This window comes from Jaculus jaculus, chromosome 17, assembly GCF_020740685.1.
Source record: "Jaculus jaculus isolate mJacJac1 chromosome 17, mJacJac1.mat.Y.cur, whole genome shotgun sequence".
NCBI classification, from domain to species: domain Eukaryota; kingdom Metazoa; phylum Chordata; class Mammalia; order Rodentia; family Dipodidae; genus Jaculus; species Jaculus jaculus.
Window position 1 is genome coordinate 16,013,824 of NC_059118.1, and position 22,616 is coordinate 16,036,439.

Sequence of the window (22,616 nt, forward strand, 5' to 3'; positions counted from 1 at the left end):
CCCATCTCCAGGCTGTGTCCATGGCACCTCCTACTTTTTTTCCGCCGCCTGCCTCTGCGCGGTGTTCCGCCCTCCTCCCCCAAAGTCTACAACTCATTCTGTTCTTAAGGCCTTGGTGGAGTTGTCCTGGAAAAAGCAAAAAAGGTTATTGAATTACTTTCTTACAAAAAAAAAAAAAAGCCAATTAAGTAGGGTAGTTTGAAGCTATAATATTTTAGCTTTTAGAAGGAGCTAGACTGCATAAACTATGAGTAAAACTTTTCACTTGATTATTTTGTACGTTTATAGGGTCACTGTGTGTGTTTTGGAGAGGTAGCCACTAATTTTGAATTGGATTTTACTAATAAACTAACTGAAATGTAATCTTAGAGGATAGAAATTCTTCACTAGCTCACGTTTAAATGTATTGTTTGGTATTGGAGAGCTGACTTAGCGGTTAAGGCGCTTACCTGTGAAGCCTAAGGAAGGACCCAGGTTTGATTCCCCAGTACTCACTTAAGCCAAATGCACATGGTGGTGCATATGCTTGGAGTTAGTTTGCAGTGGCTAGAGGCCCTAGTGCGCCCATTCTCTCCCCCCCCCCCCACACACACACCTCTCTAATAAATAAATAAATATAAATGTAGTCTTTGGGGCTGAAGAGGCACAGCTATTAAGGCACTTCTCTGCAAAACATAATGATCTGAGTTCGGTTCCCCAGTACCCACAAAAAAGCCTGATATACAAAGTGTATGCATCTGGAGTTCATTCTCAGTGGTTAGAAACCCTGGCACTCCCATTCTCTCTCTGTCTCTCTGCTTGCAAATAAAAGAAAAAGGATGGCGAAGCCGGGCGTGGTGGCACCTGACTATAATCCCAGTTTCGCCGTTAAAGAGCTTGCCTACAAAGCCAAAGAACTCAGGTTCAATTCCAAAGGACCCAAGTATGCCAGAAGTATAAGGTGGCCCTAGTGCACTCATCTCCACCCACCCAGCCCCCTGTCTTTCTTTCACTTAGGCTTTTTTGTTTTGTTTTGTTTTCCAATATATCCCAGCTGACCCAAACTCACTTTGGAGTCCCAGGCCCTGGAACTCACAGGGGTCCTCTGCCTCCCAAATGCTGGGATTAAAGGTATGCACCACCATGCCTGACCTAAAAATTTACTTTTGTTTTTTAACTGGTGTGCTGGTTTGAATGTAAAATGCCCCCATAGGTCAGTGTATTTGAATACTTAATCCCTGGTTGTGGCATTGTTCAAGGAAGTTACAGAACCTTTAGGAGGTAGAGCCTTGCTTGAGAAAATATGTCACTGGGGGTAGGCCTTTAGGTTTTATAACTCATCCCCACTGTTTTCTCTGCCTCTCCCTCTCCCCTTTGCCCCTGTTGATATGTCAGTGAGGCCACATTGTCTGTTCCTGCCATGCTTGCCCCTCCATGATGGACTTCCCCTCAAACTGCAGGCTAAAAATGAACCCTTTCCTTCCTAAACTGCTTCTAGTGGAGTAAGTATTTTGTTCCAGCAAAAAGCAAGTAATTGAGTCTTGTTATATACCCAAGACTGACTTGGAACTCAGTAAATAAAGATCCTCCAGCCCGGCATGGTCACGCACGCCTTTAATTCTAGCACTCAGAATGCAGAGGTAGGATCGCTGAGTTTGAGGCCACCCTGAGACTACATGAATTCCAGGTCAGCCTGGGCTAGAGGGGAACCTGGGCTAGGGGGAAAATAATGTGAAGTCTACATAGTTGTTGGAGTTTGGAGAGCAAACTCAGGGCAGGGTCCTTAAGAATAACTCACAGAATAACAAAAAGTCTACCTCCAGGGAAGGAAGAAGCATCAGAAGAGGTGGGAATAAATTATGGATGTTAAGAGATCTCATATATGGCATTTACAAAGCAAGAAATAACAAGAGAACATTGTAGATCAATTACCATCTTTCCATTAAAATGTAAACATCACAAGGGCATGGCCTTGGGGTGGTTCATCATGGTGCCTCTTGCAAGGTAAGAGGGTGAGAAGTGTACAATAAATACATAAATGAGTACACATTTGATCTGTTTGGATTTATTTTTATTTTATTTATTTATTTGCAAGGAATGAGAGAGAAAGAATGGGTACATACACAAGGGCCTCTAGATACTTTGTATATCTGGCTTTATGTGGGTACTGGAGAATTGGACCTGGGTGAGACCTAGGTCAGCCTTAGCTAGAGTGAGATCCTACCTTGAAAAAACTAAAACAATAGGCCAGGTGTGGTACACGCTTTTAATCCAAGCACTGAGGCAGAGATAGGAGGATAGCCATGAGTTTGAGGCCACCCTGAGACTTCATAGTGAATTCCAGGTCAGCCTGGGCTAGAGTAAGTCCCTACCTCAAAAAAAAAAAAAGTGAGGGAGGTTGGAGAGATGCCATAGTAGTTAAGGCACTTTCCTTCAAAGGCAAAGAACCTAGGTTCAATTCCCCAGGACCCATGTAAGCCAGATGTACAAGGTGGCGCATGTGTCTAGAGGGGTTTGCAGTGGCTGGAGGCTCTAGAACACCCATTCTCTCTCTTGCTCTCTCTCTCTGCTTCTTTCTCTCCCTCTCAAATTAATAAATAAAAAATATTTAAAACATTTTTTAAAGATTTTAAAATAACAATAAAAAAAGAATGTTTTTACTAAGCTTTTTCAATTTGTTAACCTTATCCTCCCTACAGGTACCCAACATGCAGGGAAGTGATTGCTGAGTATACTTTCATTTTGTTTTGGATCTTGGCACTTGTAGAAAACTCATGTCAGTGGGGAAATGGCTCAGCAGTTAAAGGTACTTACTTGCAAAGCCTTCTGTGCTGGGTCAGTTCCCAGCCAATCTCAAGAAGTTGAGCAGGCATTCATTTGCAGTGGCAGTAACTGGTATGCTCATACAAACACATGTGCAAATTAAAAAAAAAAAAGAAGATATTTTAAATAATTTGCAGAGGCAAGAGAGAGCTCATGTCCTTGGGAATTTCTCCTTGCATCTCCCTATCCCAAATTTGTTTCTTTCAACAGAGTATGAAAGTGGTCAAGAAATTTCCAGTTTTAGGGCTGGAGAGATGGCTTAGTGGTTAAGCACTTGCTTGCCTGTGAAGCCTAAGGACCCGGGTTCGAGGCTCGGTTCCCCAGGTCCCACGTTAGCCAGATGCACAAGGGGGCGCACACGTCTGGAGTTCGTTTGCAGAGGCTGGAAGCCCTGGCGCGCCCATTCTCTCTCTCTCCCTCTATCTGTCTTTCGCTCTGTGTCTGTCGCTCTCAAATAAATAAATAAAAATGCCTAAAAAAAAAAAAAAGAAATTTCCAGTTTTACACATAAGTAAATTAGTGATTCAGAGGTTAAAGTACAAATGGGTTACATCACTAAGAAGTGGCAAAGCCAAGATTTGAATCAAGTTATCTAATGCAATACATTTTAAGCAAAAAACAAACCAAAAAAAAAAAAAAAAAACTGGAACTTACTCCAACAAAAAATAACATGGGGGGCTGGAGAGATGGCTTAGCGGTTAAGCGCTTGCCTGTGAAGCCTAAGGACCCCGGTTCGAGGCTCGGTTCCCCAGGTCCCACGTTAGCCAGATGCACAAAGGGGGCGCACGCATCTGGAGTTCATTTGCAGTGGCTGGAAGCCCTGGCGCGCCCATTCTCTCTCTCTCCCTCTATCTGTCTTTCTCCCTGTGTCTGTCGCTCTCAAATAAATAAATAAAAAATGAACAAAAATATTAAAAAAAAATAACATGGGCTATAAGAAAGAATGGTGAGCCCAGCGTGGTGTCACAAGCCTTTAATCCCAGCACTCGGGAGGCAGAGGTAGGAGGATCACCAAGAGTTCGAGGCCACCCTGAGACTACATAGTGAATTCCAGGTCAGCCTAGACTACATACAGTGAGAACCTGCCTTGAAAAACCAAACCAAAAAAAAAGACGGAGGAGGAAGAAAGATGAGCTGGAAGTGGTGGCACTTGCCTTTAATTCCAGTACTTAGGAAGCAGAGGGAGGAGGATAGCCATGAGTTTGAGGCTACACTAAAACTACATAGTGAATTCTAGGTCAGCTTGGGCTAGAACAAGACCCTACCTTGAAAAAACATATATATATATATATAATGTTTATATATATATATAATGTTTATATATATATATATATATATATATATATATATATATATATATAATGTTATATATATATATATTTTTTTCTTTTTGTTGTTGTTTGTAAGGAGAGAGAATGAGTGTCCCAGGCCCTCTAGCCACTGCAAATAAACTCCAGATGCATGCACCACTTTTTGCATCTTGCTTTACATGGGTACTTGGAAATTGAACTGGGGTCCTTAGACTGCAGAAAAGTGCTTTACTGGCTAAGCCATCGCTCCAGCCCTATTTTATTTTTTCATATATGTAAACAGAGAGAGCGAGAATGGGTGAGCCAGCCACTGCAAATGAACTCCAAATGCACGTGCCACTTTGTGCATCTGGCTTTTGGGGGTACTGGGGCATGAAAATGGGTTGATAGGATTTTCAGGCAAATGCTTTAACCACTGAGCCATCTCTCCAGCCCCAAGAAGTTAAATGTAATCCCAGCATTCAGGAGGCTGAGGTAGAAGGATCACTCACTGGGTTCAAGGCCACCCTGAGCTAGAGTGAGAAACCACTTCCAAAAAAGGGAGTGGGGGGCTAGAGAGATGGCTTAGCTGTTAAGGTATGTGCCTGCTCCATGACATAAAGGGGGCACATGGGTCTGGAGTTCATTGGCAGTGGCTAAAGGCCCTGACACACCCATTCTCTCTCTCTCTCTCTCTCTCTTTCTCTCAAATAAAAATTTAGAAGAGGAGATGGCTTAGCAGTTAAGACACTTGCTTAAGCCGGGCGTGGTGGCGCACATCTTTAATCCCAGCACTCAGGAGGCTAAGGTAGGAGGATCACCATGAGTTCGAGGTCATCCTGAGACTAGATAGTGAATTCCAGGTCAGCCTGGGCTAGAGTGAGACCCTACCTCGAAAAACCAAAAAAAAAAAAAAAAAACAAAAAAAAAACAGACACTTGCCTGGAAAGGACCCAAGTTTGATTATCCAGGATCCATGTAAGCTATATGCCCAATGTGGCACATACATCTGGAGTTGATTTGAAGCAGTTGGAGACCCTGATGGACCCATTCTCTCTCTCAAATAATTAAAAAAATGAGATTTAAAGCCGGTCGTGGTGCACGCCTTAAATCCCAGCACTCCAGAGGCAGAGGTGGGAGGATCACCATGAGTTCGAGGCCACCCTGAGATTACATAGTGAATTCCAGGCCAGCCTGGGCTAGAGTGAAACCCTGCCTTGAAAAAACAAAAATAAGAGATTTAGGGCTGGAGAGATGGCTTAGCAGTTGAGGCATTTCCCTGCAAAGCCAAAGGACCCAGGTTAGATTTCCCCAGTACCTATGTAAGCCAGATGCAAAAGGTGGCGCATGCGTCTGGAGTTCATTTGCAGGAGCTGGGGACCCTGGCACACCCATTGTCTATCTGCCCCTATCTCTCTTTCTCTCTCAAGTAAATAAATTTTAAAAAATTAAGCCTGGTGTGGAGGTGCACGCCTTTAATCCCAGCAATTGGCAGCAGAGGTAGGAGGATTGCTGTGAGTTCAAGGCCACCCTGAGACTACATAGGTCAGCCTGGGCTAGAGTGAGACCCTACCTCAAAACACTAAATAAGTTTTTAGAGGTGGGGAAGGGGTTAGGATATAGTTTACTGGTAGAACACCTTCAGGAGACCCTACACTGCAAAAAAAGAAAACTATCAAATTGACAGGTGTGATCATGACCTCAAGATGGTTCTAATTCCCCCACAAGACCAGCAGGGTTATGAATGAGCCCATCAACCCTGTGACATGGAGGACTGATGAGGACAAAGGGCAATAAGAGGAGAGTCCTTGGGATAGGGTACATGGGGAAAGGGAACCAAAAAGGATAAAGAGACAGAAACATGATCACATTAGTATATGCTCATATATTAAAATTCTCAATTTAAAAGACTGCTGGAAGCCGGGCATGGTGGTGCACGCCTTTAATCCCAGCACTCACAAGGAAGCAGAGGTAGGATCAGGATTGCTGTGAATTTGAGGACAGTCTGGGACTATAGAGTGCATTCCAGGTCAGCCTGGGCTAGAGCAAGACCTTACCCTCAAACAATAAAAATAATGACTGGAGAGATGTCTCAGTGGTTAAGGTGCTTGCCTACATAGCCTAAGGACCCTGGTTTGATTCTCCAGGTCTCATGTCAGACATGCTTGGAGAGTGTTTTTCTATCACATCAGCCTGGCACCGTGACACCTGGGGTCTGGGATGTGGCACATATTTAAAAATATATATATATATCACCAAAGTACGTGAAAGGCTGACAAAAGATATCAAACTAAACTGGGTGTGGTGGTGTACACCTTTAATTCCAGCACTTGGGAGGCAGAGGTAGGAGGATCGCCAAGAGTTTGAGGCCACCCTGAGACTACATAGTGAATTCCAGGTCAGCATGAGCTAGAGTGAGACTCTGACCTTAAATCTCCCTCCCAAAAATAGATATCAAACTAATAGTAGATACTATCAGCTAGAGTGAAACCCCACCTAGAACAAAAAAGTGCCAGGTGTGGTCAAATTCACTTGTAATCGCAGCATTTGGGAGGTGGAGGCAGGAGAATCAGGTTCAACTCAGAGAACCTGCCTCAGTAAAGTAAGGTGGAGAGCAATCAAGGAGACACCCAACAAACACCTGTAGCCTCTGTATGCACTCATGTACATGTGCACAAACATCCATCCACATGTACACCCCACACACATACACAACACATGCACTCATACCACATACATACAAGAAAAGTTCAGCAGATACGGTGGCACATGCCCTTAATCCCAGCATTCAAGAGGCAGAGGTAGGACTGCTGTGAGTTCTAGGGCACCCCACAACTACATAGTGAAATCCAGGTCACCTTGGGCTAGAGTGAAAGCCTACCTCAAAAAAAAAAAAAAAAAAAAAAAGTTGGCAAACTCCAGGACCAATAAGAGACTGTAGATCAAGAAAGAACGGTGCTTTATCGAGGGAATACATCCCTGATACTGAAAACCTACAACAGGGGTAGTCATGAGCCCTAGGGGTGTAACATCTGCTGCTGTCTGGCTAAATGCATATACTATGCTCACCAAACTGCCTGGTAAGCACTTCTCTTAAGGTTCATACCCATATATTAATGCTACTCTCACTTTTGGTTAGAAAACCTCTTTTCAGATGGCAGTGACCTTTGGATGACTCAGAAGGCAACCATGGTGCTGGGCAGAGGTAGGAAGATCGCCATGAGTTTGAGGCCACCATGAGACTACATAGTTAATTCCAGGTCAGCCTGAGCTAGAGTAAGACCCTACCTATGGGAGAAAAAAAAAAAAAAAAAAGAAATTACAACAAGAAAAAAGGGGAAAAGGAAACTAAAACAACAGGGCCCAAAGGAAGCTAGGAATATAGCCCAGTTTTTAGAATGCTTGTCTAACATGAACAAAGCCCTGGGTTTCAGGGTTTCATCTCTAGCCCTTAATAAACAGAATATGGTGCTGAACACCTGTAAGCCTCACAATTGAAAGGTAGGGGCAGAAGGATCAGAAGTTGAAAGTCATCTTTGACTACAGAGTGAATTGGATACCAGCCTGGGCTACATGAGACCCTGTCTCAAATTTTTTTTTGGGGGGGGGCTGGAGAGATGGCTTAGTGGTTAAGCACTTGCCCGTGAAGCCTAAGGACCCTGGTTCGAGGCTTGCTTCCCCAGGACCCACGTTAGCCAGAGCACAAGGGGGCGTATGCATCTGGAGTTTGTTTGCAGTGGTTGGAGGCCCTGGCGTGCCCATTCTCTCTATCTGCCTCTTTCTTTCTGTCGTTCTCAAATAAATAAATATAAATAAATAAAATTGTTTTAAAAGTTTTTTGTTGTTGTTTTTTCAAGGTAGGGTCTCACTCTGGCTCAGGCTGACCTGGAATTAACTATGTAGTCTCAGAGTGGCCTTGAACTCACAGTGATCCTCCTATCTCTGCCTCCCGAGTGCTAGGATTAAAGGCGTGCACCACCACGCCTGGCAAGTCTTTTTTTTTCTTTAAGTAGTTCTGGGCCTGGAGAGATAGCTTAGCAGTTAAGGTGCTTGCCTGCAAAGCCTAAGGATCCAGGTTTAATTCCCCAGTACCCACATAAGCCAAATGCACAAGGTGATGCATGTGTCTGGAGTTTGTCTGCAGTAGATAGAGGCTCTGGTGTGCCCATTCTCATCAGCCTCTTTCCCTCTCAAATAAGGGCTGGAGAGATGGTTTAGTGGTTGATTGCCTGTGAAGGATAGGACTCATGTTCAATTCCCCAGATCCCACGTCAGCCAGGCACACAAGGCAGCACATGAGTCTGGAGTTCAATTACAATGGCTGGAGACTCTGGCATGCCAATTCTCTTTTGTGTGTGTGTGTGTGTAGATGTATGTATGTATGTGTGTGTGTGTGTGTGTATATAAATATATAAATATATAATTTTGTTGTTTTTTCATTGTAGGGTCTTGTTCTAGCCCAGGCTGACCTGGAATTTACTATGTAGTCTCAAGGTGACCTCGAACTCATGGTGATCCTCCTACCTTTGCCTCCCAAGTGCTGGGATCCAGCCCATAAATATTTTTTTTAAAGGAGGGGCTGGAGAGATGGCTTAGCAGTTAATGCACTTGTCTGTAAAACAATTCCCCAGTACCCATGTAAGCCAGATGTACAGGTGGCATATGTGTCTGGAGTTTCTTGCAGTGGATAGAGACCTGGAACACCCATTCTCCCCCAAAATACTTTTTTTAAAGGAAGGGTTGGAGAGATGGCTTAATGGTTAGGGCACTTGTCTGAAAAGCCAAAGGATCCAGGTTCAATTCTCCAGGACCCAAGTAAGCCAGATGCACAGGTGGCATATGTGTTAAGTTCTTTTGCAGTGGCTGGAGGCCCTAGCATGCCCATTCTCTATCTGCCTCTTTCTCTCAAGTAAAAAAAACAAATTTTAAGATTTTTTTTGTTCATTTTTATTCATTTATTTGAGAGTGCCAAGAGAGAAAGAGGCATATATATAGAGAGAGAGAGAATGGGCGTGCCAGGGCTTCCAGCCACTGCAAACGAACTCCAGACGTGTGCACCCCTTGTGCATCTGGCTAACGTGGGTCCTGGAGAATTAAGCCTCGAACCAGGGTCCTTAGGCTTCACAGGCAAGCGCTTAACTGCTAAGCCATCTCTTCAGCGCAATTTTTTTAAATAAAAAGAGTTCTACACACGTTTACACCCAGTGAGTAGGAGATGGAGAGTTCTGCCTTCACCTCATGCTCAGCTTCAACCACCACTGGGACCTCACGTCCCCTCCAGTGGACCTGACCGCAGTGAAACAGCTGGACAAAGAGCAGATTAAAAAACCATTGGAAGTTCTGTTGACACAGTCCAGGTCTAGAAAATGATAATGGATTGCTTCAGAACAAGAATAAGCATTTAGGTTTTAGTGCTGGGTAGAGACTGCAGAGGCAACTCAGAGCTCTGGGGCTATGGAAACAGGAGACGAGGCTCTGAGAGCCCTGGAGCTTTGGAGCTAGGAGGATCTGAAAGCCCTGGGGCTGTGCAGTCTGGAGCGGTAGCTCTTGAGATTCAGCCCTAGGGCTGTGGAAACAGAACACTGAGAGCCCTGGGTTTGTGTCAGTTTCAGTTAGAGATTGAAGCCCAAAGAACCCATACATATATACATATACACAATTGTGGAAAGCCACAAACTCCAGACACATGCACCACCGTATGCATCTGACTTCTGTAGGTGCCAAAGAATTGAACTTTGATCCTTGGACTTTCCAGGCAAGCGATTCAATTCCCCAGGTCCCACGTAAGCCAGATGCACAAGGGGCACATGCATCTGCAGTTTGTTTGCAGTGGCTGGATGCCCTGCAAAGCACATTCTCTCCCTCTCCTTCTTTCTCTCTTTCTCTGCTTGCAAACAAATAAAATTAAAAAAAAATTATTTTAAAAAAGAAACATCTGCCAGGCATAGTGGCACACGCCTTTAATCCCAGCAGTCAGTCAGGAGGCAGAGGCAGGAGGATCACCATGAGTTCGAGACCACCCTGAGAGTACACAGTGAATTCCAGGTCAGCCTGGGCTAGAGCGAGACCCTACCTCAAAAAAAAAAAAAAAAAAAAGTAAGTGGGCTGGATGAATGGCTTAATGGTTAAGGTGCTTGCCTGCAAGGCCAAAGGACCTAGGTTCAATTCTCCAGGATCCACATAAGCCAGATGCACAAGGTGGTGCATGTGTCTGGAGTTCATTTGCAGTGGTTAGAGGCCTTAGTGTGCCCATTCTCTTTCTTCCTCTCTCTCCCCACTTCTCTGTCTCTCTCAAATAAATAAGATATTTAAAAAAAAAACAACATGTAAGCTAGACACACAAGGTGATGCAAACACACAAGGTGGCACACGTGTCTGTAGTTTGACTGCAGTAGCTAGAGGCCCTGGAGGGCCAGTTTTCTCTCTCTCTCTCTCTCTCCCTTTCTTTCTTTTTGTTTTTTTTTTTTTCGAGGTAGGATCTCACTCTAGGTCAGGCTGACCTGGAATTCACTATGTAGTCTCAGGGTGGCCTCGAACGGTGATCCTCCTACCTCTGCCTCCCAAGTGTTGGGATTAAAGGTGTGCACCAACACGCCCAGCTTCTCCCTCTTTCTTGATTTCTTTTTATCTCTCACGCAATAAAATTAATAAAAGCTGGGCATGGTGACACACACCTTTAATCCCAGCATTCAGGAGGCAGAGGTAAGGAGGATCACCATGAGTTTGAGGCTACACTGAGACTACATAGTGAATTTCAGATCAGCCTGGGCTAGAGTGAATCCCTATCTGGAAAAAAAAATAGTTAATTAAGTAAATTAATAAAATAAAAGGAGAAGATTTTGTGGTAGCTCATGCCTTTTATTTTGGCATTTGGGAGGCAGAGGTAGGAGGATCACAGCTGGGACTACAGAGTGAGTGCCAGGTCAGCCTACCTAAAAAAAAAAAAAACAAGATCCAATGGCCAGATATCTCCCATCAGGTGTTATCTAGAGTATTTTCTCTCCTGGCTTATTTATTTCATTTTATTTATTTATAAATGAAATACCCACCACACCCTTTTTGGGGGGGTTTCTTTCAAGGTAGGGTCTCACTGTAGCCCAGGCTGACCTGGGATTCACTATGTAGTCTCAGGTGGACCTTGTACTCACAACAAACCTCCTACCTCTGCCTTCTGAGTGCTGGGATTAAAGGTGTCTCACAGCTTCTCACACATATCCCACTGCCAGATTATCCCACTATTGGCCCCAATCATAATATCCTGGACTTTTTCAAGGGTGTCAGGTAGAGTATTGCTCAAAGAGCATTCAAGTTTAAGGCCAAGGTCCTGTGCTCAACAACAGGAGGAAACACTTTAAGGAAGCTTTGAAACTTCTCACCCAGCCTAGGGAGGGATGTGCTGGTTAGCCAGGAAGCCCCCATGGGGGCTGAGTTTGTCCAGGCAAAACAGTGAGCATTTTCCTTTTGCTACCACCACCAAGGACACCAGTCCTTAAGAGTCTGAGAACTTAATTCAAGAGTAACGGTTTCTCTTCCTTGCTCAACCCTGACAATGTGACTCCCTGTTCCTGTTCAGAGTAATGTGGCCACCTTCACTTGAGTTTATCTGCAATCACATACTGAAACAGATATAGAAGAGGAAGGATGGGGGCTGGGGATAGGGCTCTGCAGTTAAAAGCACTTGCTTACAAAGCCTGCCAACCTGGGTTCAAGTCCCCCGTACCCACATAAAGCCAGATGCACAAGGTGGCACATGCATCTGGAGTCTATTTGCAGTGGCAGGAGGCCCTGGCACGTGTGGACGCACATACACACTCTTCCTCTGCTCCAAATAAAAATATTTTAAAGAGAAGAGTAAAGATACAAAATGGTTTTGATATTCATGACCTCACAATGACTGACACTACCAATACAAGACCTTCATAACAGAAGGAAAAGATAATGACATCAAAATAAGACACCACCAGGAGGACCTGGAATTCATATGTATTTTATGTAGTGTCAGGCTGGCCTTGAACTCACAGCAATCCTCCTACCTCTGCCTCCTGAGTGCTGGGATTAAAGGCATATGCCACCATAAGTGCTACCTTTTTGCATCTGGCTTACATGGGCAAGGTAGGAACTGAACTTGGGCTAGCAGGCTTTGCAAACAAGGACCTTTATAGCCTTTAAGCCATCTTCCCAGCCCCTACTACGCGCGTGCGTGCGTGAGTGTGTGGTGTTTGCTGGGGATGGAATGGAGAGCCTCGTGCATGTTAGGCAAGTTCTTGCACTAAGTTACGCCCATCCCCCCACCCCCGCTCTTTCTCTTTTTCAACACTAGGCATCAAGCCCAGGGCATCACACTCACTAGGAAGGCTCTAACACTGAGCTACATCCTCAGCTCGAGTCTCAGTTCTGTTTTTACTTCTTCTTTTTTAATGAGTGAGCAGAGAGGAGAGAGAATTGATGTGCCAGGGCTCCAGCCACTGCAATCGAACTCCTGATACTGATACCACCTTGTATGAATGTACGACATTGTGCGCTTGTGTCACTTTGTGCATCTGGTTTATGTGGGACCTGGAGAGTCGAACATAGGTCCTTGGGCTTCGCAGGCAAGCGCCTTACCTGCTAAGCAGTCTGCCAGCCAGCCCTTGAACCTTAGCTCTAACCTCACATGTACATGAGCAAGATCTCCTTTCAGACAGGAAATAAAACAATTCTTGGTTGGGTACTAAAATTCCACACTAGAAAATAATTTTATGCTGTTTTTACATTTAAGATGGCAAGTTAAAACCAAGAGTGTTCCCTAGAGATGAGCAACAGTGTCCTTTGGAGAATGCTCATTGTGTGGCCCTGTGCTGAGTCATGAGCCTTGCAGAAGAGCGACTGGAGCTGCACACAGGTGATTTAGCAACTCCGCTACAACAGTCTAGCGCTGCTGGCCTTGTCCCTCAAGGTTCTGGTGATGAGACTATTTTTTGTGTGTCTGCTGGAGGCCCATCATGGTTTTCAAATAATTATGCTGGAAGAAAAGGAGAGAAAAGGGAACTGAGGAGACATGGACTTGACAGGAACACAGAAGCTGATACTCCCATTCACCTTATCATTCTTCCTGCAAATAAAAGAGCTTGAACAAAAATTTGCTCTAGCCTGGCATCCTGGTGCACACCTTTTATCTCAGCACTCAGGAGGCAGAGGTAAGAGGATCTCTGTGAGTTCAAGGCCACCTTGGGACTACATAGTGAATTCCAGGTCAGCAGCCTGGGCCAGAGTGAGACCCCACTTAAAAAAAAGGAAATATGTTCTGGTTTAGATATAAAATGTCCCCAACAGACTACTGTGTTTGAAGGCCTAGTTCCCACTGGTAGAACCAATCATTGAGAGATGATTAGAATATAAGGACGCTAACCTATGAGTTAGTCTAATAATTTGATAACATTATTGGAAGATGTCAGAACCTAGGAGGAGGGCCTGGTTGAAGGAAGTAGACCATGGGTGGTGGTGGTGGGGGTTCTCAAAGGATATTATGTCCTTGGTTCCTCCTTTTTTTTTTTTTTTTTTTTTAGAGGTAGGGTCTCACTCTAGTTCAGGCTGACCTGGAATTCACTATGTAGTCTCAGCACAGCCTCAAACTCACGGGGATCCTCTTATCTCTGAGTGCTGGGATTAAAGGCGTGCACTACCACGCCTGGCTGATATATGTACTTCTTGATGGATGCTGCTAAATCGCACGCCTCGAGCTAAATCTGTCCATACCCCACAGCAGTGTACAGGACGCCAGTTCTCCACAGCCTGGCTCACCACATATATTATCCCATTTACCCAGGCTGGCTAGCCTCAAACTCACTGTCCCAGTCTGGAGCTGTTAGAAGACATCTTAATCATTGTGGGTGACTCTGGATCTCCCTTGCCTAGCACCTCTCCTCCCACACATTGAGTGGGGATGATGATTCTTGCATCCCAGTAATGAAGTTCCTGAGGCCCCCACCCTCAGAGGCATGACCCTCCCAGGTTACCTTCTGTTCTGTCTTGACTTTGGCATTGTAGAAGGAGATGGAATCGGGGCCCTCAGGTAGCACTGTCCGCTGCAGCTGGCTGTACTTGTCCTGGTCATCTTCTCCCTGGGAAAGGCCCCACACAGCATAACCCCTCAGCCTGGCATTGTCAGAGCCTACTCCTGGCAGGGCCTGAGTTGGGTATGGGGCAGTCCCTTGTACCCAGAATCTCTCTCAACCCTGCAGTCCCCATGAGAGAATCCTCACAGACAGACCCCCTCCGCGAGGGCCACCTGGGCACTACAGACAGTTGGCAGTGACAAGAGTGGCATTTCCTTTGTCTCCCTCGCTTGATTAACTTGGGAGTGATCCATATTTGCTGCCCTGCTTGGACACTGGCAGTACAGGACCTCAGCCCGTGGAAGGGGCTGAATCACCCTTCATCACTGCCACGTTTATGAAACTGCACAGGACAAAGGGCACTGCCACTGCCCATGCTCAACGGTTCCCACACTTCTACCCTTATGCTACTCACCAGAGACACAACCCTGTTGGCAGGTACCATGCCTGGCCGGATGCTGCTGCCCAGCTTCAGTGCCGCCTGCATGTCCTCAGGGATGATAAAGGACTCATTGTACCAGATGTCAAATTCTGCAAGAAGCAGCGAGACAGCATCATGAGGTGCGAGGGAGTCCCAGGGAAGCAGGTAAAAGCGTGTGCACCTGTCTGTCTGGATTCACTTCCTGCTCCTGTCTCACCCTGTCCTTAGCTCCAGCCATCAGAGCCCTGGGAACCACACATCTGAAGCCCCTACCACTCCTACCACTCCTACCAGTGGGCAGCACTGAGGGCACTTCCAGAACTCAGGCTGCCGCCTTTCCCTGAATCGTTTTTATTTATTTATCTTGTTTTTTTTTTTTTTTTTGTTTTGGTAGGTATATGCCACCACGCTCGGCCAATATATATATTTTGGGGGAGAAAACCTGTCTTCACTTCAGGAGACCTGTCAACCTTTCCAGCTGGCATACCCATGAGCAGGCGGTGACGACACTGATCCACCAGGCGCTGGCAGTACTGGATCTCAGCCCTGAGGTCTCGCAGGTCCTGGTACTCGCTGCGGTACTGCTTCTTGAGGTCTTTGAGCTTCAGGATCATCAGAAATTCCTCCTCATCAATGATCATGAGCCCTTTGTTCTCGTACTCCCCTGCAGGATGAGGTTAGGGAGTCAGCAGGTGGTCAGCTGGAGTGAGGAGCAAGGCATTCAAGAAAGAATTGCTGATAAAATCCTAACTGGTGGGGACTGGAGGCAGGGCTGGGGATGGCAAGGAAGTGGGCCAGGCATAAGAAGGCCAGGCCACCACAGCACACCCATGGGTAAAAGCTGCTTATACCAGTGGGACCATGTTATCATTTATATAATTTTTTGCATTTGTATGTATGTATGCTATGTGTGAATGTATGTCTGCGTGTGTGTGTGTGTATGTGTGTGTGTGTGTGTGTGCGCGCGCGCGCAAGTATACATGCATGTGTGTGCATATGAAGGCCAGAACTGATATTGACTTGATTGTTCTCCATTTTATTTTTTTAAGGAAACATTATGCTCTTTTAAAAATTTATTTATTTATTTATTTGAGAGAGGGAGAAGTTGTGAGAGAGAATGGGATAACTTAGAGAATACCTTAACTGCTAAACTATCTCTCCAGCCCTGCTTGTTTTTAAAAACACTTTTATTTATTTATTTGCAAGCAGAGAGATAGAAAGGAGACAGACAAGAGATAATGGGCACACCAGGGCCTCCAGGTGAAAAAAAAAAAAAAACCCTCCAGAAACCAAGTGTGGTGGCTCACATCTTTAATCTCAGCACTCAGGAGGCAGAGGTAGGAGGATCATCATGAGTTCCAGGCCAGTTTGAGAATATATAGTGAATTCCCGGTCATCCTGGGCTAGAGCAAGACCCTACCTCAAAAAAACTAAACGTAGGGTTGGATAGATGGCTTAGGGGTTAAGGCACTTGCCTGTAAGCCAAAGGACCCAGGTTCAATTCCCCAGTACCCACATAAGCCAGATGCACAAGGTGGTGCATGCATCTGGAATTCACTTGCAGAGGCTGAAGACCCTGGCGCACCCATTTTCTCTTTCCCCTCACCCTCTCTGCCTCTCTCTCACTCTTTCTTTCAAATAAGTAAATAAAAGCAAAAAAATCTGAGCCAAGTATGGTAGTGCACGCATTTAATCCCAGTACTTAGAAGGCAAAGCAAAGGTAGGAGGATCACCATAAATTCAAGGCCACCTTGAAACTACATAGTGAATTCCAGGTCAGCCTGGGTTACAGTAAGACCCTACCTTGGAGGAAAAAAGCAAAAACAAAAAGATAAATGGATGGTACCTGAGGAATGACACCAAAGGTTGTCCTCTGATCTCCACATGCACATATAAACATTTTCACACATACACAAACATAATCCTTTTTGTTGTTTGCTTGTTTGTTTATTTCAAGATAGGGTTTCGCTCTAGTCCAGGCTGACCTGGAATCACTATGTAGTCTCAGGGTGGCCTCAAACTCACAGAAATCCTCCTACCTCTGCCTCCCAAGTGCTGAGATTAAAGCAAACACAATCCTTATTCCTTCATCCTGTCTTTTGAAAATTTCCATTTTCACTGGATCTAGAGGTAAAGACCTATAATCCCAGCTATTTATGAGACTGAAGCAGAAATATCACAAACAAGTTCAAGGCCTAATTGGCAACTTAATGAGAACCTTGACTCCAAAAAAATACATATATCCATATATACTATTTACACACATGTATGTATGTATATAGCACAAAAGTTGTGGCTTCAATTCCCAATGCCACCAAAATAATCCATTTTACTTGTTTAGGAGTAAATGATACAGTATATTGCATGCATATATTTTATTTTATTTATTCTTTGGTTTTCAAGGTAGGGTCTCTCTCTAGCCCAGGCTGACCTGAAATTCACTGTGTAGTTTCTGGCTGTCCTCAAACTCACAGCAATCCTCCTACCTAGGCCCCCTGAGCACTGGGATTAAAGGCATGCATCACTACACCTGGTAGAGAAAAATGGGCACGCCAGGGCCTCCATCCCCTGCAAAGTCCAGACACATGCGTCACCTTGTGCAGATGGCTTTGTGTGGGTCCTGGGGAAAAGAACTCAGGTTTTAGGCTTTGCAGGAAAACACCTTAACCAGTGAGCCATCTAGCTCCTATTTTAAAAAAAATTTTTTTTATTTATTTGCAATCAGGGAGAGAGAGAAGAAAGACAGACAGAAAGAATATATGCACCAGGGCCTACAGCTGCTGCAAACAAAGTCCAGATGCATGTACCACTTTGTGTATTTGGCTTTATGTGGGTACTGAGGAATCAAACTCAGGTTGTTAGGTTTTGCAGGCAAGAGCCTTAACCACTAAGCCATCTTCAACCTCTAATTTTTATTTTTTGGTTTTTTGAGGTATCATCTCACTCTATCCCAGGCTGACCTGGAATTCACTTGTAGTTTCAGGGTGGCCTAGAACTCATGATGCTTGTTCTACCTCTGCCTCCCAAGTGCTGGGAATAATGGCATGTGCCACCTTGTCTGACAAGAGGCTATATTTTCTTTTTAAAATAGTTTTATTTATTTACTTGCAAGCAGAAAGAAAGGAGGGGAATGGATGCACCAGGGCCTCTAGCCACTGCAATTGAACTCCTGATGCATGTAACACTTTGTACATCTGGCTTTACTTGGGTACTGCAGAATCAAACTTGGGTTGTTAGGTTTTGCAGGCAAGTACCTTAACTGCTGAGCCATCACTCCAGCCCCATGGAAGTTATATTTTCAGAGAACATGTTTACAGAAGGGCCTAGAGAAGTACGTTCACGCTGGGCGTGGTGTTGCATGCCTTTAATTCCAGCACTCTGGAGGCAGAGGTAGGAGGATCATCGTGAGTTCAAGGCCACCCTGAGACTACATAGTGAATTCCAGGTCAGCCTGGGCTGGAGTGAGACCCTACCTCAAACCCCCTCCCCCCAAAAAAAAGTACATTCACCTTCCTTGTCCCTCCCTATAGATTCTGGGTAATGGCATATCTAGAGCAACCTCCTCTGGCATTCTCTAAATTTTCCAGTCCCTGGAGGGCTGTAGGGATGAGTAGAATAGTTCTAAGGATTTGGAGACAGTTGGTCATGGTGACGCACGTCTTTAATCCTAGCATTAAGGAGGCAGAGGCAGGAGGATCGCCATGAGTTTGAGGCTAGCCTTGAGAATACATAGTGAATTCCAGGTCAACCTGGGCTAGAGTGAGACCCTACCTCAAAAACAAACAAAAAAACAAACAAAAAATTATTTATTTACTTGTTTGACAGAGAGAGAGGCAAATAGAGAAAAAGAGAAAAAGGGTACACCAGGTCCTCCAGCCATTGCAAACAAATTTCAGATGCAAGTGCGACCCCGTGCATCTGGCTTATATAGGTACTGAAGAATAGAAACTAGGTCCTTAACCGTCACAAGCAAACACCTTAACTGCTAAGCCATCTCTCCAGCCCTTTTAAAATATTTTTACTTATTTATTTGCATGTAGTAGGGGGTAGAATATGGGCATGTCAGGGCTTCCTGCCACTATAAACTTCAGTTGCATGCACCACTTTGTGCATCTGGCTTTACATGGGTACTGGAATTGAACCTGAGTCATCAGGCTTTGCAAGCAAGCACCTTTAACCAATAAGATCTTTCTAGCCCTTCTTTTTTGTTTGTTTTTTTTTTTTTTTTCAAGGCATGGTCTCACTCTAACCCAGGCTGACCTGGAATTCACTATGTAGTCTCAGGATGGCCTTAAACTCATGGTGATCCTCCTACCTCTGCCTCCCAAGTGTTAGAATTAAAGGCATGTGCCACAATGCCCAGCTTTGTTTGCTTTTTTTGAGAAAGGATCTCCCTATGCCTGCCTGGCCTAGATCTTGCAATATAGACCAGGTTGGCCTTGAACTTATGCCAGTCCTCCTACCTCTGATTCCAATGTAATAGGATTGCAGATATGTGCCCTCACAACTGAACTCCCTTCTCAGAGTCTGAGTCGTCACACACTGAAATTCAGGCCTGGGACATGTTCTATCTCCTGGGCAGAACCACTGGACTCTGCACTTGACTAGCACTCTGAAGTGATTTTCTACACACTCAAGCATGGCTGTCCCTGGCCCACAGTGTAGTTATATGCTGTACGTAACAATGGGATAAGGGCACAGTCAAGGCAACCAGGTAAGCACTGTCCTCGTGCAGGATTCATACTCTTTCAGCCTGGGACAACCATGTCACCTGCCCTTGGAGATAAGACTGCCAGGCTAGCACAGGTTTCGGCGGGGTTGGCATAGGGAATGGTCTTACTGACGTTGGGTTCCTTAGCTCTCTGGCATACACATTCTTTTTTTTTTTTTTTTTTTTTTTGCTTTATTTTGTTTTGTTTTTCCAGGTTGGGTCTCGCTCTAGCCCACGATAACCTGGAATTCACTATGTAGTCTCAGGGTGGCCTCAAACTCATAGGCAATCCTCCTACTTCTGCCTCCCAAGTGCTGGGATTAAAGGCTTGTGTCACCACGCCCAGCTTCCTGGGTATACTTCTGCAAAACCAAGGGCAGTTTTTCCATGGACAACGAAACATCAGGGATAAGACTGCAGCTAACTCTCCTATATTGCAGTAAGCGGGTCTACAGGCAGAGGCTGACTGATAAGGAGGGACTGGCTAGAGGGAAGGTAGGTGTGAAGGCCACATCCTAGATCCCTCTGCTGACTTCCTCTTGTCTTGGTCCTCTAGTACCCAAAGCTGCCCTACTTGGAGCAGGATGACTGAATTTCCAGAGTCCCTTGGCCATCTTACTTTCATATTTACCTTGCTTCTCCCGTAGTGACTTCTGGAAATTTAGTGCCTCCTTAGTCACGTCAATCTCCTGCTTGATGGAATTGATGCGCTGTGTGATCTCACTAGCCTTTTTCCTCCGTTCATTCAAGATGGATTTGTTTTCTTTGAAGATGCGGTTGATCTCACTACCTCTCTCATTCTTAAACTCCTCAAAGGCCAAGGGCTTGGGAGGTGGAGTGCTGGGCCTGGGGACAGAAGGGGAAATCAAACAGGAGAAAGAAATGGGGTGACTGCCTTGTGGACACAATACACTTATTTTTTTTTGTTGTTGGGCATGGTGGTCTACTTCTTTATCCTCACCTCTTAGGAAGCTGAGGCTCACTGTGAGTTCAAAGGCCAGCCTGGGGCTACAGAATGAGTTCCAGATCAGTCTGAGCTAGAGTGATAGCCCAGGCTGACTCACTCTATAAACCCAGACTGGCATCAAACTCACAGAGATACTATTACCTCTGCCTCCCTAGTTCTAGGATTACTAGTGTGTCACCCTGCCCAACTTCTTGAATACCTTATTTATGCAAAAGACAAATACATTTAAAAAATAATTGCTATGGAGCCAGGCATAGTGGTGCACACCTTTAATTCCAGCACAGGAGGCAGAGGTGGGATGATCACACTGAGTTTGAGGCCACCCTGAGACTACATAGTGAATTCCAGGTCAGCCTGGCCTACAATGAGACCTTACCTCAAAAATAAAAAAAAATAAATAATAAATGCTATGTGAAGGGTCTAAAATTATTCTTATTTAATTGTGTATTTTGGATGACTTTTGAGGTTAGGTAAATTGCTCCTTGTGTGGTTATTTATCTTGTTTGTTTATTTATTTACTTGAAAACAGAGAGAAATAGAATAGAGACAAGCAGAACAGACATGCTAGTGCCTCCAGCCACTGCAAATGGATTCCAGATGTATGCAGTACTTTGTGCATCTGGCTTTATGTAGGTACTGGGGAATCAAAAACTGCTGAGCTATCTCTCCAACCCTTATTTATTTATTTATTTATGGTGGGATTATTTTGTTTGTTTGCTTGTTTTGGTTTTTCGAGGTAGGGTCTCACTCTGGCCCAGGCTGACCTGGAATTCACTCTGTAGTCCCAGGCTGGCCTCACAGTGATCCTCCTACTGCTGCCTCCAAAGCTGGGATTAAAGGTGTGCACCTCATGTTTTGTTCATTCCAATCAATCTTGTAAGGATCACACCCTCCAGGGTTTAAGTCACTCTAGTATAAGACTTAGTTTTAGATAGTTACCTGGCTGACCTTGCTTCTTCCTTTGGGGAGTCTGAGGAAAAGGGCTCAATGCTGGAAGTTTCCCGGTCTCGTGAAAGCACGTCTTTGGCTTCTCCATCTTTGGAGGATGGGACCAGCTGCGTCTTAGACACAGAAGCTGCATCAAGTTCCTTGCCACTCACAGGGCTACTGACACCTTCCTTTCTTGCTGAGGAGCTAGAAAGCAGGGAAGCCTTGCCTTAGGGCCAATCACAGACAGAGAGGTAACACAGATCCTAAGATGAGTGACCCTTCTCAGCCCTACACCAGCAACCCACCTAACCCCATCCAGCTCAACTCCTATTCCCCGCCCCCCCCAGGAAGAGTCTTGCTCTAGCCCAGGCTGACCAGGAAATCACTATGAAGTCTTAGGGTAGCCTTGAAACTCTTTGCCTCCCAGTGCTAAGATTAAAGGCATGTGACAGCATGCCAGGCCCTTTTGTTTGTTTTGTTTTGTTTTCACTGGCTCTACCTTTTGTTTGTTTGCTTGTTTTTTGAGGCAAGACCTACAGACTGTTTCCCCTTTTTTTTAGGAGAGGGAGAGAGAGACACAGAGGGATAGAAGAGAGGATTGGTGAGCCAAGGCCTCCAGCCACTATAATCGAATTCCAAACACCTTGTGCCACCTTCTGTGCTTGAGACACCTAGTGCATCTGTCTTATGTAGGATCTGGAGAATCGAACATGGGTCCTCAGGCTTTGCAGCCCCTGTTGGTTTGTTTTGGTGCTTGGATAATCCTATAAGTGCAAGGCTAGTGCTTCAGCTCTGCCGGATCCTATCTTGATCATATCCCAGAGCAAAGAATTTGATCCTGTGTTCCATACACCAAGTATGTATTTTTCTCCCTTTATTAGAACAAGGATCCCTTGGCAATCCAAAGAAAGGGTACCTAGTACCTAGGAAGCCCTCTACTAACAGCCACATCCCCAGCACACTTGTTCTCTCCCTCCCTTGCTTTCCCTCCTCCTCTTCCTTCTTCTCTCCCTTCTTCCCCCTTCCCTCTTTCTCACCTCTTTCTTTTTTAAAATATATTTTAGCTGGGCATGGTGGAGCACTCCTTTAATCCCAGCACAAGGGAGGCAGAGGTAGGAGGACTGCCATCAGTTCAAGGCTACCCTGAGACTGTGTAGTGAATTCCAGGCCAACCTGGGCTAGAGGTGGGACCCTGCCTTGAAAAAACAATAACAACAATATGTATGTATGTATATATATATATACATACATACATACATACATACATATATATGTACACATATATATACATACATACATACATACATACATACATACATACATATATACAGATGAATGGTTTCCCAGGGACTCCGGCCACTGCAAATGAGCTCCAGACACATGTGTCACTTGTGTATCTTGC

General features: G+C 45.0%; 1 protein-coding gene across 8 annotated transcripts in view; it reads right to left on the reverse strand.

Moving 5' to 3' along the window:
• Positions 1-12,810: 12,810 nt before the first annotated feature.
• Kif9 (kinesin family member 9) overlaps positions 12,811-22,616 on the reverse strand; it is an 82,151-nt gene continuing 72,345 nt past the window's right edge. For 7 of the 8 annotated variants that reach the window (XM_045136383.1, XM_045136389.1, XM_045136387.1 and 4 more), the window contains 6 exons: positions 21,224-21,418; positions 19,949-20,163; positions 15,094-15,270; positions 14,601-14,716; positions 14,087-14,191; positions 12,811-13,092 (listed from right to left, as the gene is read on the reverse strand). In XM_045136383.1, the coding sequence (XP_044992318.1) occupies positions 13,042-13,092; positions 14,087-14,191; positions 14,601-14,716; positions 15,094-15,270; positions 19,949-20,163; positions 21,224-21,418 (859 nt within the window). In that variant the 3' untranslated portion in view covers positions 12,811-13,041. The remainder of the gene's footprint in view (positions 13,093-14,086; positions 14,192-14,600; positions 14,717-15,093; positions 15,271-19,948; positions 20,164-21,223; positions 21,419-22,616) is intronic. The other variant, XM_045136384.1, reaches the window with a different exon arrangement.